The 20,283-nt window shown below is 37.8% G+C and overlaps 3 protein-coding genes and 1 pseudogene across 5 annotated transcripts; 1 reads left to right on the top strand and 3 right to left on the bottom strand.

Moving 5' to 3' along the window:
- Positions 253-2,176, bottom strand: LOC104771637 (probable polyamine aminopropyl transferase). Of its 2 annotated transcripts, XM_019241734.1 has the most exons (9): positions 2,036-2,176; positions 1,791-1,942; positions 1,642-1,697; positions 1,464-1,523; positions 1,279-1,356; positions 1,056-1,185; positions 926-978; positions 668-841; positions 253-582 (listed from the first exon to the last, which is right to left on the bottom strand). In XM_019241734.1, exons 1-9 carry the CDS (start codon positions 2,092-2,094, stop codon positions 436-438), a joined length of 909 nt encoding a protein of 302 aa, XP_019097279.1. In that variant the 5' UTR covers positions 2,095-2,176; the 3' UTR covers positions 253-435. The 2 variants fall into 2 exon arrangements, with proteins under 2 accessions (XP_019097279.1, XP_010494496.1); XM_010496194.2 differs by having other exon boundaries at positions 1,791-2,176.
- On the bottom strand, positions 2,315-4,104 carry LOC104771638. The gene is made up of 8 exons (XM_010496195.2): positions 3,697-4,104; positions 3,565-3,620; positions 3,418-3,477; positions 3,260-3,337; positions 3,044-3,173; positions 2,932-2,975; positions 2,678-2,851; positions 2,315-2,580 (listed from the first exon to the last, which is right to left on the bottom strand). The coding sequence occupies exons 1-8, from the start codon at positions 4,040-4,042 to the stop codon at positions 2,407-2,409; spliced, it is 1,062 nt and encodes a 353-aa protein (XP_010494497.2). The 5' UTR covers positions 4,043-4,104; the 3' UTR covers positions 2,315-2,406.
- Positions 5,437-18,548, top strand: LOC104771635 (elongation factor Tu, chloroplastic-like). 2 transcript variants are annotated; one of them, XM_019242476.1, is made up of 2 exons: positions 5,437-6,953; positions 18,507-18,548. In XM_019242476.1, the coding sequence occupies exons 1-2, from the start codon at positions 5,555-5,557 to the stop codon at positions 18,536-18,538; spliced, it is 1,431 nt and encodes a 476-aa protein (XP_019098021.1). In that variant the 5' UTR covers positions 5,437-5,554; the 3' UTR covers positions 18,539-18,548. The 2 variants fall into 2 exon arrangements, with proteins under 2 accessions (XP_019098021.1, XP_010494495.1); XM_010496193.2 differs by lacking the exon at positions 18,507-18,548 and having other exon boundaries at positions 5,437-7,187.
- On the bottom strand, positions 7,292-9,907 carry LOC104771634 (annotated as a pseudogene).

Below are 20,283 nucleotides of genomic sequence, written 5' to 3'. Positions count from 1 at the left end.
CTTTGGCTTGTGTCTCGTAGAAAACAATGGAAAAAAAAGGTAATGGAAAGAAAATTTATTATTTTATGGAAATTATTAATAAAATATTCAATGGCATTAAACCGTAAATAAGTTATATTGGTGAGGGATTGTAAGTCAAAGAAATAGTAGAACACAGTGATTTATGTGGTTTTTTCTAATTATAAATAGTAAATGTACTACTTTTCAAATTATGTTTCGAAAACGTACTAAAATGCCTAATATCCCAAAAAAAATTCAGTTTAACGTGTTTGAATTTAGTTAGCTAGGATAAGATTAAGATCTTATGACTGATAGTAAGATTAGTAACAGCTCAATCAGAATCTTGTAACTCAAAGTCGAAGTATCATCTGTAAACTCACATCTGTTGATTTCTTGATGGCACATGTTAAAATGCAATTGAAAACATCGGTTTTGTCAAGGAGTCTCGCAGAGCTTCCATTGCTTCACTGTTTCGCTCAAACGAGCTGGAACCTTGTTAGACCAGTCACTAAGATCAGGTAAGCCTCCTGTTAAGGCAACAAAGTTGAGACCTTGTGAATCTGGTGTTCTCTTCCAGCTGACCTGCAACAGAAGATAGTGGCAAATGGGGTTTAATCTTTTACTTCTTTTTCATTCAAAAAGGATGGAATTGAAATGTGTTACTTACTTGTCCGGGAAATGCTTCTGACAAGATCTTGACGGTAGAATTCAACATCCACGCTGTATCACTCAACACCAACTGCGGTTTTCCATTCTGCAGTTCTGTTTCGATTCCAGCACAATTCACCATAATGCGACCGTTAGGCATTAGCCTACTAGCCAGCTCATGCCAAATCGGGACCTAAAGGAAATCAAAATCAAAATACTAATACGAAAGTGTGTATGTGTGACTAATAATCCTAACAACCATAACCATTTGAAATACCTGTTGCAGCTGATCTAAGACCTTTCCATCAGCAAACAAATCGACAATGATCCCTAAATCAACATTAAGAATTAGAGATTTCAGATAAGAACAACAGAATACGCAATATACATTTATCTTGAAATCTCACCAGCATATCTCCCTGTAGCATCTGGAGAAGGCGAGAGAGCATCATCTACACGAACAGAAAGTCTACCGCCTTGTGATGTCGGTTTCTCTAGCTCAGACAGCCCAAGATAGTATCTTGATTTCTCAATCAACTACTGTCCATAAAGGATATTGAACTCAAGTTTCCAATAAGCGAAAAAAAGCCGCAAGATAATCTGAGTGTGTCAATATAGCTTCTTACATACAATTTCATCAATCTCCCAACCTTCAAGCTGCATAGAAGGCCACAACTCAAGAATCAATCTTGCAGCTGTTCCACCACCCTAAAACACACACACACACATGAACAAAAAAAGTAAACAGAATGAGACTAATTGAAGCATATCCACATCTCAGACAATCAGAATGAGACTCATCGCATAGTGCTAACCAAGCCATAGATTGCAATAGGACCATCAGGGATAATAGGAGGCAAACTTGCAAACTCATCCTACAACAATCCCAAAAATGTTGATATGATTCTGTTATCTTCGACAAAAAACCACATTGATCTCTCACATGAGAAACAAACCAAAGCTATGATTTTTTTTTCAGTAATGTCATCATACCCAATAAGATCCAGTCCAGTTCTGACCTCCTTTATTGATAACACTATGCACATTCTCTACATAAACGAGGTTTAATATCAGAGGATTTGATAATAATACAAGCTTAGTTATCCAAAAACAGAGCAATTAGGGTTTCTAATAAATCTCACGAGTTGAATCAAGGAGAAGGTATCTTGAAGAAACAGTATCCACTATAACAATCTCATTGTATCTGCTTCTTACGGCTGTCACAACCGAATAGTCTTCTTCTTCTTCGTCATTTTCTTTGACTAGTTCTTGTTGGATTCGCCTCTCACGATCACTTTGCTTGTGGCAAAACGAAATTGAGAATCTGGGTTTGTTCTGAGATGGGTTTATGAACAAGGGTTTTGTAAATTGAGATGAAAGGAAGCACCTTTCGTATCGAGAAAGTGAACGTAGAGATGATATAGCCATAATCCTCAAAGCTGCCATTTTTTTGGTTTGGTTCAGTGAACTCTTTGCGTCAAAGTCTTATCCTTTCCTCCTCAGAGTGCTCGAATTTGTGGATTTTTGCAACGGTAAGTGTCTTGCCGTTTATTGACTTTACAAACGGCACGAGTTGTGTATCTAGAAAGTCAAGACTTTGGTGCGTTTTACTCGTTTTTAGAAAACGACACGATTTATTCTCTCAAATAGAGAACATACACTGGTTAGTGTTTGCAAAGAGTTAAAATGTGAAATTCATATATAACTCAGAGTAGAGAACATACACTGTAACTGCCTGATCAAATCTTATCATTAGAATTAAGATGCATTCAAAGCACCGATTTGTAAAGGGGTCTCGCAAAGCTTCCATAGCTTCACTGTTTCACTCAAACGTATTGGAACTTTGTTAGACCAGTCACTGAGATCAGGTAAGCCTCCAGTTAAGGCAACAAAGTTGAGACCTTGTGAATCTGGTGTTCTCTTCCAGCTAACCTGCAACAACAACGAATAAATAGCATGCGGATTTTAATTAACTCTTTTGGTTCTTCTCATTGTAACAAAAGGATGAAAATGAAAATGTGTTACTTACTTGTCCAGGAAATGCTTCTGACAAGACCTTGACGGTAGAATTCAACATCCAAGCTAAATCACCTAACACCAACTGTGGTTTTCCGTTCTGTATTTCTGTCTCGATCCCGGCACAATTCACCATAAGACGACCGTTAGGCATTAAACGACTCGCCAGTTCCAGCCACATTGGAACCTGAACACATTCAAATTCAACAAAGTGTCACAAAGTTGACTAAATAATATATACTAATACCATAACCAGTTATAAAATACCTCTTGCAGCTGATCTAAGACCTTTCCATCAGCGAACAAATCAACTTTGTGACAAGAATTTAGACAAGAACAACAGATTAAGCAACATACATTATTAACCTGTAATGCTCACCAGCATATCTTCCTGAATCATCTTGAGAAGGAGAGAGAGCATCGTCTATATGAATACAAAGTCTACCGCCTTCTGATGTCGGTATCTCTAGCTCAGACAGCCCGAGATAGTTTCTTGATTTCTCAATCAACTACTGTTCATAATTGAAATCACAGTTAACTCAAGATTCCAATATGCTAACCAAAAGCCGCAAGAAAAATCCAATAGCTTACTTACAATTTCATCGATCTCCCAACCTTCAAGCTGCGTTGAAGGCCACAACTCAAGAATCAATCTTGCAGCTGTTCCACCACCCTAAGAAAAACAAATGAACAAAAGATTAAACACATCATTGACTACCAACCGGTATGAGATTCATCACACGTAGTGCTCACCAAGCCATAGATTGCAATGGGACCATCAGGGATAATAGGCGGCAAACTCGCAGACTCATCCTGAAAACAACCACATTCACTTATCAATGGAGAAACAACCAAAGGTAAGATTTTTGCAACTTAATGATGGAAAAAAATCTAACATACCCAATAAGAGCCAGTCCAATTCTCGCCTCCTTTATTGATAACACTATGCACATTCCCTACATACTCAAAAACTTAGGTTACAATCTTAGGATCTCATGATATCCAAAAACAGAGGTTTTAAGAAATTCTCACTAGTGGAATCAAGAAGAAGGTATCTAGAATCAATAGTATCCACTATAACAATCTCATTGTATCTACTTCTTACGGCTGACACAACTGAACACTCTTCCTCTTCTTCCTCTTCCTCTTTGTCTTCTTCTTCGTCTCTGACACGATCACTGCCACGATCACTTTGCTTAAGGCAAAAGGAAAATGAGGATCTGGGTTTCGTCTGAGATGGGATTCTAAACAAGGGTTTTGGAAATGGGGATGAAAGTGAACAACTTTGGTTGCAAGAAAGTGAATGGAGAGATGGGATAACCATGGAACTCAAAGCTGCCATCTTTTTTTTTTTTTTTTTTCTGTTATCTCTTTGCATCCAAAAGTCTTATCCTTTTCTGCTACTTCAGTTTTATATCGATCACAGTATCAGGAGGCTCTCACCTCAGAAAGCAGAAGTGACTTTTGGATTGTGTCTGAAATGTCGGCATTACAACGGTTCGTGTCTTGCCGTTTATTGACAGTACAAACGGCACTGTTTTTGATTCTAGAAAGTCAGATTTTGTGTTCAAACTCTTCGGAATAGGTTTTGTTGGAGGACAAAACAAAACGAACCGGTCCAAAACTTATCCTGAAACGGCATAGAACGTTACCTGAAAACTATAGCCCAAAATGTTAAATAAAAATATCAGTGGGCAAAGGATTGGATTTGTCTGTTTTAACAGCACTAACGAGTGCTTAGAAAAACGACACGATTTGTTCTCTCCAATAGAGATCTTTGTGTTGGTCTCTAAAGCTACACGTAAGCAACGATATGGCCATGAACTTGTACAGTACTTGAGTTTTATGCCAGCCAAATTTATAACCATAACCACTGATAATTAAGTTACTTGAACTTTTTTTTTATATTTATTAAAAAAATTAATTTAATATTCTCCTCTGTTTCACACAAAAATATTATTTTGACATTTGTTTTTACAAAATTTAAAATCATCTAAATTTCTACTTTCTACTGCACTTTTGTTTTTTATCATCATTAAATCGATAATAACCGACTCATCGCTAATCCCTACTATATGATAAGATCGGCCGTAGAAAAAGTGTTTTAACCACTTGACTAAAAACTCTTTCCAATTATACTTTTTATAAAGTCACAAAAATTTTATTTTTTTAAATAAAAACAAAAATAATAAGAATAAAATGAAGAATAGATATTAATAATACATTAAAAATATAAAATGATATTTTCCATAAAACGAAAAATAAAACCGTAAAATGATTTTTTTTGTTTGTAAAAGGGAGAAAGTAATAAATTATTTAAAACACAGTAAATGAGTTTACCTGATTGTCCAATAATGATTTTTTTTTGTGAAACAAAAATAGTTTAAATTGTTTTGATGGTCTCGACCAAAAAGATATATACATTTTATAATTATACTAAAAATCACCATTTCAGCCTATATAGCTCAGTTATAAAACTACTTAAAATATTCCCAAATTGATCCAATATCTAAACTTATCAGTAATTCCTCAAACTCAAAATCCTAATTTCCTCTATCCGATAAATAATTTATATCTTACTCATTTCATTACTTAACCCATTTAAAAAAAAAATACACTATCTGTAAAACCTAAAAAGAAAAGAAAAATCAATAATTTCATTATTCTGTCATATGTTTCTTCAATTTCAATAATAAATAAATAATAAAAAAGATTGGCAGACAATGCAACGGATAAAACTAAATAAGAGCCTCTCATTTTCTTTTTTGCCTCCTTGCCTTCTTCAGGCCTAAATATAAAAACACTCTCTTCACAAAATCTCTCCACTCTCTTCCCCCAAATTCACCAAAACCAAAACCAAAACCCTAATTCTCTCGTCTGCTCCAATTCAATGGCGATTTCATCACCCGCCGCTTCTTCTTCCTCAACTAAACTCCTCAATTCCTTCACTTCTCCATCCATCTCCATTAAACCACAATCCTTAACTCTCTCTTCCTCCTTCCTCCCTTCAATCACATCCCTCTCCATCACCACCACCACCACCACCACAACAATATCCCCTCACCGTCTCCGCCGCGCCTTCACCGTACGCGCCGCCAGAGGAAAATTCGAACGCAAGAAACCACACGTCAACATCGGAACAATAGGTCACGTCGACCATGGCAAAACAACACTAACCGCAGCTCTAACCATGGCTTTAGCCTCAATGGGAAACAGCGTAGCCAAAAAATACGACGAGATAGACGCAGCTCCTGAAGAACGAGCTCGTGGTATCACAATCAACACCGCCACGGTCGAGTACGAAACAGAGAATCGGCATTACGCTCATGTTGATTGTCCTGGTCACGCTGATTACGTCAAGAACATGATCACTGGTGCTGCTCAGATGGATGGTGCTATCCTCGTTGTCTCTGGTGCTGATGGACCAATGCCGCAGACTAAAGAACATATCTTGTTGGCTAAGCAAGTTGGTGTTCCTGATATGGTTGTGTTTCTTAATAAAGAAGATCAAGTTGATGATGCTGAGCTTCTAGAGCTTGTTGAGCTTGAGGTTCGTGAGCTTTTATCTTCCTACGAGTTTAATGGTGATGATATTCCTATTATCTCTGGCTCTGCTTTGTTAGCTGTTGAGACTCTTACTGAGAATCCTAATGTTAAGAGAGGTGAGAACAAATGGGTAGATAAGATTTATGAGCTTATGGATTCTGTTGATAGTTATATCCCTATTCCGACTAGGCAAACCGAGTTGCCGTTTTTGCTTGCGGTTGAAGATGTGTTTTCGATTACTGGCCGTGGTACGGTTGCTACTGGTCGTGTCGAAAGAGGTACGGTTAAGGTTGGGGAGACTGTTGATTTGGTGGGGTTGAGAGAGACTAGGAACTATACGGTTACGGGTGTGGAAATGTTTCAGAAGATTCTTGATGAAGCAATGGCTGGTGATAATGTGGGTTTGTTGCTTAGGGGTATACAAAAGGCTGATATACAAAGAGGTATGGTTTTGGCTAAGCCGGGATCGATTACTCCGCATACTAAGTTTGAAGCGATTGTGTATGTTTTGAAGAAGGAAGAAGGAGGAAGACATTCGCCGTTTTTCGCTGGGTATAGACCGCAGTTTTACATGAGGACGACTGATGTTACTGGTAAAGTGACAAAGATTATGAATGATAAGGATGAGGAGTCGAAGATGGTTATGCCAGGTGATAGGGTTAAGATTGTTGTTGAGCTTATAGTGCCTGTTGCTTGTGAACAAGGGATGAGGTTTGCTATTAGAGAAGGAGGTAAGACTGTTGGTGCTGGAGTGATTCAGTCCATTATCGAATGAGAGTTTCGCAATAGCGAGTGACTTGCGAGCTCTTGCTTCTTGCTTTTTTTGTTTGGTTTTGATTCAGTAAACTGTTGAAAATTTGATTTGAAAATAAGTAGTGTTATTTTTCTTCTTTTTTTCGCTATTTTGTATGAAAACTCAGGATAAAAAAATGTCATATATTCTCTGGTTTCAATTCTGAATTCAAAGCTCACATTTATATGCTTAGAGTGTTTGGTTGTTAAAGATAAGGTCCCAACTCCCTATACGTCTCTATGAACCTCATTCTCAAGAGATTCGGTGGATGCTTCTGGTCACATAAGATCTGTAAAGCCGTACGTTCCAATATTTTAAATGAAAACGATTCAAATGTTACACTCTTGAATTTTTTTTATTCAGAAAACTCTTGAAATATCAGTACTTAAAAAGCAGAAGAAAAAGAAAATTAATATTTGCCGTAATCAACGTTAGGATCATCAGCAGTATCACGTCCACCACCTTGTTGGCTCTGCGATGGTCTTACTGGCCCCTCATTCTGTTTATAATAACCCATCATTCTCCTACCTAGTTAGACACAGTAGATTAATTAATGATTTGATTACTCATATTTATCAACACCTATACAGACACTATACCAAAAAAAAAAATCCATGAAATATTAAGGAAACACAAACCGGTTAGTAGGACTGATTGGTGAACAGAAGGAAGAGCTGACTCGGTACGGCAAAGGACGGTGCAAAGGAGAAGAAGCACAATTAGCACTTGACTCATTGTTTTAAGATATTGTGTTTCTCATCTCTCGATCTTTATTTCTACTTGACTTTAGAGGCTAGACTCGTATTTATGTAATTGAAAGGGCGGAGGGGACGTTTCACAATAGAATGAAACAAATAAAAACCTAAACATATTCAAGTTGGCCCTTTTATATTTTCTCCACTAGTCAATAATACCTTTAACAAGTTGACCCTCTTGTTCTTGTAAAAACAAACAATTAATATTACTACTTATAAAAATAAGATATAATCCTTTTTTGTTGTTCACTTTTTGACCATTCTTCTTTACAAAGTATTGTGAAAAAAATAGTTCAGATCCGATCTTATTATGATATTATCCATTAATTGTTTCATAGCTCCTAGCAAATGTGAATCGGTGATGTGATTAGTCATCTTAAACCAAATCCCCTTTTTGTTTTCCTTGTATAACCAATTTATATAGTATTTACAATTACATTATGTATCATTAGGGTTGGAAGATTGATGTCTGATTATTTCCAGTACTTTTTCAATCATGGTCAGTCACTTTGAGTGTCTTGAATTGGCAAAAATATTTATCGTTCCATAGGTTCCAGAGATTATTCTAAGTTTCTCCCATATCTTAATTAAAAACTTAAAAGGCACCAATCTTACGAATCAAGAGATGCTGATCTGGTGGAACTTCCACCGTGAAAGAGAAGATATGATCTACTTGGTACATGTATACACAAACGTTATGGAAAATCGCATGACATCAGTACTTGACAAATATAAATATAAATTACGTCCCAAATGTTTTATGAAAATAACTATACGTTCTTAGATTTTAACATGATGAGGCGGTAACAGAAATTTTGGTACTAGAAACAACGGAAATATCACGTAAACTACGACATATAGATTACGGTCAGTTGAAGCAAAAGCAACAGAAAGTAAAAATTCAAGATTTCATGAAACTGGAAATTGAAGAGAAACCGAAAAACTAATCGGTGGGACTGGAAGGATCATCATTAGAAATTTTTCCACCAGCTGTTTGGCTCTGCGATGGTCTTACTGGTCCCTCAATCCGCATATAATAACTCATCATTCTCCTCCCTTCATTTTAATTTTATTCAGTTATAGTTAGACTTAGTACTAGATTAATGATTACTCGTCTTATTTATTAACATATACGCAGACACTTTGTATATAAAAAAAAACATGTCTAAACTTTTATAAACAAAAAGTAAGAACATCTAAAACTAAAAATGTAAAATGAGGAAAACGTTATGACTCTTCTAAAATAGAATCTACAACATATGCATGCCAATGAAACTAATTAACGTAACTAATTAGTTAACTATAACTATAACTATAAATTATTGAGCTAGCTATATATAACTGTTAACAAGAAACAGTAAAAAATCATTGAACTATAACTATTTAGGCAGCTTCAGCTATAATTAACAACTAAAGCTTTGAAATGTTCGAACAAGTCTTATATATAAATTTTTTTTTTTTTTTTTTTTGAACAACAATCTTATATATAAATATACATGTATTTTTTCATGTAAATTATACTAGACCTTACCTATATTTGCATCCCTTTCATTTCATTTCTTTTTGAGCAACCTTATCACAATTCATAAGCATATTTATATCTCTTCACGTTTTTTCTACTTTCTAAACGTTTTTTTTTTCTCTTTTTTCCATTAGCTTTTCTAATCACCTTTCACTCAAGGTATGTATTTATTTTCTTATATGTTTCAGTTTCATGTCGTACCCATATCTAAAAAAATTTTACTATCGTTTCCCGTTCCCGTTTCCGTACTTATTTCTAGTTCTAGTACCGGTTTCAGTGCTACTTAGAGACCTGTTCAACAAGTCCTATAAATATGTGAATTTGTGTGTGTGTGTGTGTGTGTGTGTGTGTGTGTGTATGTATGCATATTATGTATGTAAGGAAACACGAACCTGTTTGGAGGAATGGTTGTTGACCATAGGGATGAGCTGACTCGGTACGGCAAAGGTGGGTGCCGAGAAGAAGAAGCACAATTAGTACTTGACCAAACATTATTTTGCTCATATCTTGATATGATTTTTCTTTAAACTTTCATTTTCATTATCTTGGACTTTCATTTATGTACTCGTATGAAGAAGGGTCCTTTCCAGGATAGAAACGTAAACAAATTCAAACCTAATTATTAATTTGCTCCACTAGTCATTAATCTTTAATAAGTTGACCCTCTTGTTCTAATAAAAACAAATTATAAACGTATAAAATATTAGCCCCTTTTGTTTCTGATTGACTATAACTTCTCTAGAAAATAGTGATTCAAGATCCTAGCTTATATCCAATCTTATCATCAATGGTATTAGACCTCTAATTAAAAAATTTGAATGACTCGTGAGCTTAAACCCACATATGTACAGTCCACAGATTTGAATCAGAGATTGTTTTTGGTTGAATGTGAGACAAATATTAAAATAAGCTCTTACGGTATATTAGGGATAGTCAAAACCGATCACTAGATAACAAGCAATCAAACGGCCACGCGGTTTTGATTATATAAGTGTCGATAATTCCAAATATATTTTATTAGGTAGGTAAAACCAGCTGATGTGGGATGGGAATCTATGAGAAATAGTATGTAAAGACTTTTCGCCAGTGAGCTTGTTCTTGCTCTTTGTTTACTTTTTAGTTTTGTTTCCTCGTAAACGGTAAACCAAATGTATACTCTTCAGTGTGTTCGCAGTTAGTTTTGGTTTTGGATTTCGGCTGAATCCAAATGTCATATGTTCTCTCTAGTTTTAATATGACTGTCTATATCTTTGCTATACACAATAATGCATGTTCGTTTTAGAATAGACAGTAGACACCAAAACAAGAAGAGATATATAAACGAATAGAGCCCTTATAGCCAAAGTGGGATGGCGCCTTCTGCATGACAAGGAAGGGCTATGGGCATGTGTGCTTCGTTGTAAATATAAGGTGACAGATTCTCAAGATTGGAGTTGGCTTTTGGTGAAGAGCAGTTGGTCTTCAACGTGGAGGAGAGTGGGAATGGGTCTGCGAGATGTGATTGTTCAGGGGCTTCGTTGAGTACTAGGGGATGGTCACTCGATTAAGTTCTGGACTGGCAAATGGCTATCGAACAAACCATTGGTGGATGGAGTGGTTCAGGCCTAAATATAAAACACTCTCTTCACAAAATCTCTCCACTCTCTTCCCCCAAATTCACTAAAACAAAAACCCTAATTCTCTTCTCTGCTCCAATTCAATGGCAGTTTCATCACCCGCCGCTTCTTCTACCTCCACTAAACTCCTCAATTCCTTCACTTCTCTATCCATCTACATTAAACCAGAATCCTTAACTCTCTCTTCCTCTTTCCTCCCTTCAATCACATCCCTCTCCATCACCACCACAACAACAACCACAACATCCCCTGTAACGCCCTCGAACCGTCCTATGGCCGGACAAACTACAGACCGGCCCGGGACGCTACGATGAAGACGACCGCCTACGATCCGGCCGAGGTTCCAACAATGGATCAGGTCCCTCAGTCAGTTCACCGGTGATGCCTTCCCACTATGAACGCCCCTTAGGCTTTTCAACCCTTGGTACGTCCGCGGCGTTGTGTTGGCCTGGACTAGGCCAAATACCATTTCACTTGTCCGAATACTTCCAAAATCCTTTTATTTACTTTAAGTACATTTTTTTAATCAAAAAAAAATACCAAAGTAAAATAGTTGGATACTTTTCAAAGAAAACATATTAGAAGGCAAGGTTTTGCAAAACAGCATGAAAACACCTTAGCCGGTTTCCTAGCTGCCCCAACCTCTAAAGTCTCACCTTAAACTTTCCTGCAAGACAAAATAATATCATGAGTAATCTAAGATTACTTAGTGAGCTGGGTTCCCCTCTAACATGCAATGTCCCACCCAACTACCCCACAACATCAAGTAAACATAAACACAACGCGGAAGAGTAAAGTCAAGCAGTAGGCAACAAACAATGAAAGCTAGAAACAATCAAGGAACTCGATTAATCGAGACACTTCATACGTTCTAGGAAACCATGCCACATCCATCTGCAAGAAACGATAAGCAAAGACGACTAGACTTAAATCAAAATAACTCGAATTAATCTAAACTCTTTACTCCCTCGGACCTTCAATAATCTGTCACATCCCAACACACCTTCCGCGTTGAAACCACAAAGGTAACCAACCAGATTCGCTTGGCCGCATCGTCATGCAGCAGTTCAGGCTAGTAGCTAGCTAGGCACCGAAATGTACGTGTTGTGAGATCACTTAGGATTAACTCAATGGACTTCCTCATTACACTTTTCGGGAACAGAAGATCGACCTCTAGTCCTAGCTACGAACCGAAACATATAATTCGCGAACTAGCTAGAACAATTACAATAATTCTAGGTTAAACAACACAAAGAATTAAGTACTTCTAGACAACCAAACGATTTCAAGCAAGGAAAATCAAGCAATAATTTGTAAGAAAATCAAGCAAGAAATTCCACAACAATCATAAGCAAGAATAAAAATCAAGCATCTTAAGATTGTCCTACATGTATGCATGTCATTTTTATGCACAAAAATAGTGCCACTTAACCAACCAGTAAACTTTCTCATCAAGTAAACTTAGCTTGCTTTTCATCAATTTTATTCATGCATGCAAGCCTTCATATCCAATTTTATGCAAGAAATATTACAATTTAAATCCATCAATTATACTATCTCATCTTGTAAACTTAGATAATTTTTTCCCCATTAATTTAATCATGCATGCAGTCCTTTTAAACAAAAATTATGCAAGAAAATTCTTGCAATCAATTCCATCAAGTAAACATGATTCAACTCCTCAAATTTATGCATGCAACCGATCATGCAACACCAATTCAAAGCTTCTTAAGACTTCATGCAATCTATCAAGATTAAGCATGCAAGTCTACTTAAAGCTAAGCTAGTCTACATGAATCCGACAAAGAATATTATGCAATTCAAGCAAAGCACACAAGGAGTGATATAAAAGCTTTAGAGCTCCACACACAACCGCAATTCTTAGTGAATATAAGCAAAAGATTGAATGATTCAGCTTTACTACACCGCAGATCTGACAGCAATTCCTCTTCCTTCAGCCTTCTTTGCTCGCCCTCAACCTTCTTCAACCACAGCTCTTGATCTCAGCCAAAGCTTGATCGAATTTTAGAGAGAGTTTTGAAGATTTTTTATTTTGTTCTAAAATTGCAAATGAAGATCAAAGGGTGGTATATATAGGCGCATGGCACCCTTGGCTGCATGGGACCTTTGTTCTCTCAGTTCCAACACTTGTCAATTGAGTGGTGCATGCAGCAACACGTGTCGTTGGGCGGACCAATCCTGCGCGCGTGACGCCCACTCGCGCGCGTGAGATGCACGCAACAAACCAGGGACTGTTGACCTTTCCCCCATATTATTTTATTTTGGCCTTCTCTGTGTGGGACAAGTGGCATTGCGGGTGTTCCTTTCCGAGTCCTGCGTAATATTTTATTCTGGTCTTCTTTGAATGAAACACGTGGCATCGCGGGTGTTCCTTCCCGGTTTCTACCCGCATGATGCATTTGGCTCGACCCCTTGGTATGTTCCTCTTGTATTGCAGATTCCCCATCGATAGTTCCTCGCTGGTCCATGGTGATCGTTCCCCTCGTCCTTGATGAACGACACTCTCGTCCATGGTGAACGGTCCTTCGTGAACTGGTCGGCTGGTACATGGCCAGTCCATTTCTAGTGTTCGTTCTTCGACTTCTCTCGTTTTTGGGTTGACCATACCTCTTCTTTTTAGTTTTTAGGTCTTCCGTCAAAGCATTCCCCTTGACCATCAATCATTTTCCTCGTTGGTCCGATGGTACACGTCCGGTCCTTGGTTATCGGCCGTTTTGCATCTTAACAATTTTTCTCCATAAATCTCTCAGTCATTCTCCAATATTTTTCCTTCTCCATCTTTCTGAGTTCTTTTCCAGTCTTTTCTTCAAAAATTTTATTCGGGTACGTACCCCTTGGTGCGGGTCACTACACAACTCCTGACGAAAGAGCTCGTGGTATCACAATCAACACCGCCACGGTTGAGTACGTAACAGAGAATCGTCATTACGCTCATGTTGATTGTCCTGGTCACGCTGATTACGTCAAGAACCTGATCACTAGTGCTGCACAGATGGACTGTGCTATCCTCGTTGTCTCTGGTGCTGATGGAACAATGCCGCAGATTAAAGAACATATCTTGTTGGCTAAGCAAGTTGGTGTTCCTGATATGGTTGTGTTTCTTAATAAAGAAGATCAAGTTGATGATGCTGAGCTTCTAGAGCTTGTTGAGCTTGAGGTTCGTGAGCTTTTATCGTCTTATGAGTTTAACGGTGATGATATTCCTATTATCTCTGGCCCACTCGGGTAATGGACCCAGGCTACAAAACATATACAATCGCTTCAAACTTAGGATATGGAGTAATCGACCCAGGCCAAGCCAAAACCATGCATACCTCTTTGTATATCAGCCTTTTGTATACAAAACGGCTTCCTATCCCGAGTGGGCCGTTTGTCACTTATGAGCCCATCAATAGACCGCAGTTTTACATGAGGACAACTGATGTTACTGGTAAAGTGACAAAGTGTTGAGAATTGCAGACCCCGATTCACCTTTGTAGTGAACCGCAGACCGCGACTCTGCCCCTACTCCTCTTCTACTTCACAGATCAGTTTGCATAACATAAACATAACACAGAGATTTAACGAGTTCCCCTCATGCAGAGGGTACATCTCGTGTGGGAACCTTCTCCCACAAATATCCACTATCAATCAACCAAGGTTTTACATAGTATTACATATACAAGCTTAGAGAACTAACAACTACAGAGAACCTGAAGAAGAAAACACATAATAGATCTAGCTTTTCTTCTTCCTCTTTCTCTGTCTCTGGTTCAGCTCTCCTCTCCATGTATAACCCATAAACACCTCCATAACCCCAAAGAAGCAGCTCCACCTTCGTCTCTCATCAGAGTGTCCTGAAGACACCTTAAACCTAGACAAGGTTATGTCCGACTCTCAGCCCTTCGACCCCAGCCGAGCTTCTGCTCCTTTATCATGGTTCTGCGCACAGCTTCAAGCTCCATGTACGACACCCTGCGCATGCTCTCTGCACTGCGCCCTGCGTCTCTGCGTCTGCCATGCACAGCGCCCTGCGCTGTGCCCTACAGCCGTCACCAATGTACCTCCAGCTTATTTAGTGCGTGCTCTGCGGTTTTCTTCAGCATACATGTTTCTTCAACCCTAGTTTCCCTTTTATAGTAAAACCCTAGAGCTTATGTCGGTTTAGTCTTGCAGGCCACACAACACGGATCCTGTATGGGCTTCACACCAATAGAGGCCCAGTTCTTGGTTCAGACCAAATAAGCCCATATGAAGCAAACATTTACAACAAACTCCACCTTTTGCTTCATTTGGTCCAACTCACAAAATCCCCTTTGTGTTGATTCTTTCCTGAAAAGAAAAACAAAGCTTGTCTTCTCCTGTAGAACCTGCAACTCCCAATGATCCTTATCTTTTGTCCACCTTAGGAATTTTTAACTTCATCTTCAGAAACTTAAAGAGATTCGCGACTCTCCCTCAAGCTTCCTTCTTCTGATGACTGTAATCCCACTTGCAGACGAACTCCGACCACTGAACCCGACAACTGAAGAAACCCTTACAACCTTGTTTCTTGATAATCAATACAGAACACAACCAACCGTTTAATGTTCCTTTGTGTTCTCCAATGTCATCCTCTATTGCTCTGAAATTCCCAGCACCTATCAAATCTTTAGACTGTCATGATTGTCCCTATGTTCGAACTTTCTGAAATTTCAGTTTGCAAAGCAATACAGCTTCACCTTGTTCTTGACAGCTTCTCTGAATAGCTTATGATGCTCTTCAGCTGTCCCAACAAGTTCGTGTCACTCCTTACACGAATCATCTTCTTCAACCTTGTTTCTCCTGGTCTTAGAAACACTTATGAAGACCTTTACTCGATTCTCCTGTTCCTCACAACAGCTCCACCTAGAACCAGAACTTCTAATTCACCCGCAAGTAACACCTTGCTTGCTTATGGAACCTTGATCTTGAAACTTTTAGAACTAGTAAAACCTGAGACATCAACCTCTCAGAACACGATTACAACAATCACACAACCTCTTCCATGGTTTCTGATAAATACCACAGACCTGTTATCATGATTGTATATCATTTGTATCCGTCTGCAACCTGATTCACTTGGTCGACCTTTGATTCCCCTCATGTGCACTGAGCTTGAACCAAACTTCCTTGAATCTCATGCAGAACACATGAATCATACATGCTTCAATCCTGAAACAATCTCTGATTCATCATGTAAACAATCTCAACCCAATGCATTACTCTTGAGATTGAGTTTACATCCCATCTGTTTAACCAATTGATTCTTGAATCCAGCTTGTACGATCTGACAGTACAACCTCCTGTTCAACCTCATGTTAAAACAGATGTCCGACCAACAGCTTAAAAACCTCTGCTAGTCTCCTTGTAACAGCCTTTAGTGCTTCACTCTAGAATCCCTGAAGCCACACCTACTGTTAACATAACCCTGCAATAGTTCTTCACGTTTGTAGACCTTACCAAGAAGAACCTTGGTACCAGCATCATACCTTTTCTCACCATTCATCAATACAACTTGACATGTCTTTACCATTGATGAATCCTCACTTAACCTTCGTGTAAGTGACTCTCCTGAGAAAACTTAATGATGTTGCTAGACCCACTAGTCTTCTAGTAGTCTTGTCTATCATAACCTGCATCTTTAACCACCAGAGATCTACTTGAATCCTCCCCTTATACTCACATGCTTCCTTATTAAGTGTCAACAAACACTTAAACTTCCTACAAGTGATACCTTCAGAAGATTCATCCACCAGATCATCTCTGTAGATGCAAACAGGCGAACCAAAACTTTTCTGTTTCTGATTCTCTTCTCAATGCAAAACCTAACCCCAGTCACCTTCCGCCAGCCTTGTAGATTCTTGCACTTACTTGCAAACTCTTGCACAGTCCTGCAACGTCTACAAAAGTCTTCCAGAGATTTTAAGTCACCTTGAAGAACCAACTCCACCTTGACAAATAAAATCGCATTGGCTGCAACTTCAACTCTTGGTACTCTTCTGCATTCCCATTCTCTATAGACCTACCTTGATTGTAGTCCTTTCAAATCTCTAACAACCTGATCCATTCCTGAGACTTCACCATTCACCCAACACCTCTCAAATCTGACCACTTCAACACAAATTGCCTGGTCCATCTTCATACTCATCTGAATCTTCGACACAACTAGCTGACCTAACAACCCTCTTACACAGATTTACCTTTGAAGGCGTCCCTTAGTAAATCTGTGACTCCAATAGTTGTACCTTCAACCAATTTCTGAACACCACTACACAGACTTTCAACAACCGAAAACTGACTTTTCAATAGTTGAAGACGTCTACATCCTTGCGTTCTCCTAGTGTCTAGATTCCATAAACTGAAACAGCTTTGAGTATTCAGAAGCTTCAAAACAGAACATCACATGTACCTTGTGACCGCAGCGGAAAACTGAACTCCTGTTTTGATAAGTTTTGAGCCTTATGGATGATGCTTCAATTCCTTCTTCACAGCCATGTGCAAATCACCTTCACACATCCATCCATGAACCTGAATCAAATACTGCAGATAACTCCACCTTAAACCAACCCCATAATTGATTCAACCTTCGAGTCTTCTACAACAGTCTCCGGATCCTCCTTGTATGCTTTTAGCGTCATGCCTGAGTCTGTGAATTCCTGAGCCTATGCTCTGATACCACTTGTTGAGAATCGCAGACCCTGATTCACCTCTGTAGTGAACCACAAACCGCGACTCTGCCCCTACTCCTCTTCTACTTCACAGATCAGTTTGCATAACATAAACATAACACAGAGATTTAACGAGTTCCCCTCATGCAGAGGGTACATCTCGTGTGGGAACCTTCTCCCACAAACATCCACTATCAATCAACCAAGGTTTTACATAGTATTACATATACAAGCTTAGAGAACTAACAACTACAGAGAACCTGAAGAAGAAAACACATAATAGATCTAGCTTTTCTTCTTTCTCTTTCTCTGTCTCTGGTTCAGCTCTCCTCTCCATGTATAACCCATAAACACCTCCATAACCCCAAAGAAGCAGCTCCACCTTCGTCTCTCATCAGAGTGTCCTGAAGACACCTTAAACCTAGACAAGGTTATGTCCGACTCTCAGCCCTTCGACCCCAGCCGAGCTTCTGCTCCTTTATCATGGTTCTGCGCACAGCTTCAAGCTCCATGTACGACGCCCTGCGTCTCTGCGTCTGCCATGCACAGCGCCCTGCGCTGTGCCCTACAGCCGTCACCAATGTACCTCCAGCTTCTTTAGTGCGTGCTCTGCGGCTTTCTTCAGCATACATGTTTCTTCAACCCTAGTTTCCCTTTTATAGTGAAACCCTAGAGCTTATGTCGGTTTAGTCCTGCAGGCCACACAACACGGATCCTGTATGGACTTCACACCAATAGAGGCCCAGTTCTTGGTTCAGACCAAATAAGCCCATATGAAGCAAACATTTACAACACAAAGATTATGAATGATAAGGATGAGGAGTCGAAGATGGTTATGCCAGGTGATCGTGTTAAGATTGTTGTGAGCTTATTGTTCCTGTTGCTTGTGGTTTGCTATTAGAGAAGGAAGTAAGACTGTTGGTGCTGGAGTGATTCAGTCCATTATCGAATGAGAGTTGCGAGCTCTTGCTTCTTGCTTTTTTTGTTTGGTTTGATTCAGAAAACTCTTGAAAATTTGATTTGAAATTAAGTAGTGTTATTTTTCTTATTTTTTTTGCTATTTTGTATGAAAACTCAGGTTAAAAAATGTCATATATTCTCTGGTTTCAATCTGAATTCAAAGCTCACATTTATATGCTTAGACAGTGTCGGTTGTTATAGATAAGATTGCAAAAGGTCTTTGTGAACCTCATTTTCTCCATCAAATAAAGAGCTTAAGTGGATGCTTCTGGTCCAACATAAGATCTGGAAAGCCCTACGACTTCAGTTTTTACAAATATAGATTATTACGTTCCAATATGGTATAAGAAAATAAATATGTTATAACAGTGAAAACGTTTTAAAACACGAATGATATGATGATATAAGACTTAAGAGGCGAGATAAGCGAGCAGCAGAAAACAAAATAAAATAAGATATCATCCAACTGGAAACGAAAATTAATATTTGCCGTAATCAACGTTGGCGATAGGTTCATCAGCATTATCACGTCCACCACCTTGTTAACTCTGCAATGCTCTTACTGGTCCCTCATTCTGTTTATAATAACTCATCATTCTCCTACTTAGTTAGACATATATATCTAGTAGATTAATGATTTGATTACTCGTCATATATCTTAACAGTTAACACAAATACAGACACTATACCAAAATAACTAGATTATGACTCGCGGTACACCGTGGATAAGTTTGTTTATTTTTTTTGTTTGTTAATGTACTATTTTAATATTAATTTTGCTAAAATATTCTTTTGTTAATTTTACTGATTCAATTTTACTGACATCAGTTTGATTCGACATATTTTATATTGGTGTTGTTAAAACATTAAAATGAGGATTTAACCCATATTGAAATGTCATATTACTGATAGTTTATTTTTTTAGTATTATTAATTTAATCTTGTAATGTCATATAACCCGTCATGTAATATAACTCTTTTGTGTAATTTTGAAAATTTAATATGTTTAAATATTTATAATTTTAAACTTTTTATTAAATTTAGATATATCAGTTATAAATTATAAACTTCTTAAAATTATATAATTTACTATATACAGTAAATTTACTATATATGCATGTTGAACACACATTTTTATATTAACTGAATAATATATGTTTGTTTTAAAAAATTCAAATCACTATATATGCAAGAAAAATACACTTTTTTATTAACTTTATGTATTATATCTTAACAGTTAACACAAATACAGACACTATACCAAAATAATAAGAACATCTTAAACTAAATACTATGTAAGTAACTTATAAGGTAAGACATGTACACATAATGATTTAGAAAATATAAATAGATTTCATGTAATTTTTATGGAATTATAATTCAAAATCGGTAATGTGTAGATTTCTTGATTATTCCTATATATTATGTATGTACGGAAACATAAAACGATTAATAGGACTGGTTTGACCAGAAGAAAGAGCTGGCTCGGTACAGCAAAGGAGAAGGATCACAATTAGCAGTTGACCCATTTTTGAAGAAGTTGCGTTTCTCATCTCTCCATCTTTATTTTTTTCTTGACTTAGACTCATATTTATGTAAATGGGGAAGGAACGTTTCACGAAAGAATGAAACAAACAAAAACCTAACAAATTCTAAGTTGACAATGTTATTTTTCTCCACTAGTCAATAATATTCAATAATCATTGCCCTTTAACAAGTTGACCCCTCTTGTTCTTAT

Source organism: Camelina sativa, chromosome 20 (genome assembly GCF_000633955.1).
Source record: "Camelina sativa cultivar DH55 chromosome 20, Cs, whole genome shotgun sequence".
Taxonomy (NCBI): domain Eukaryota; kingdom Viridiplantae; phylum Streptophyta; class Magnoliopsida; order Brassicales; family Brassicaceae; genus Camelina; species Camelina sativa.
This window is presented reverse-complemented; position numbering and strand designations above follow the sequence as displayed.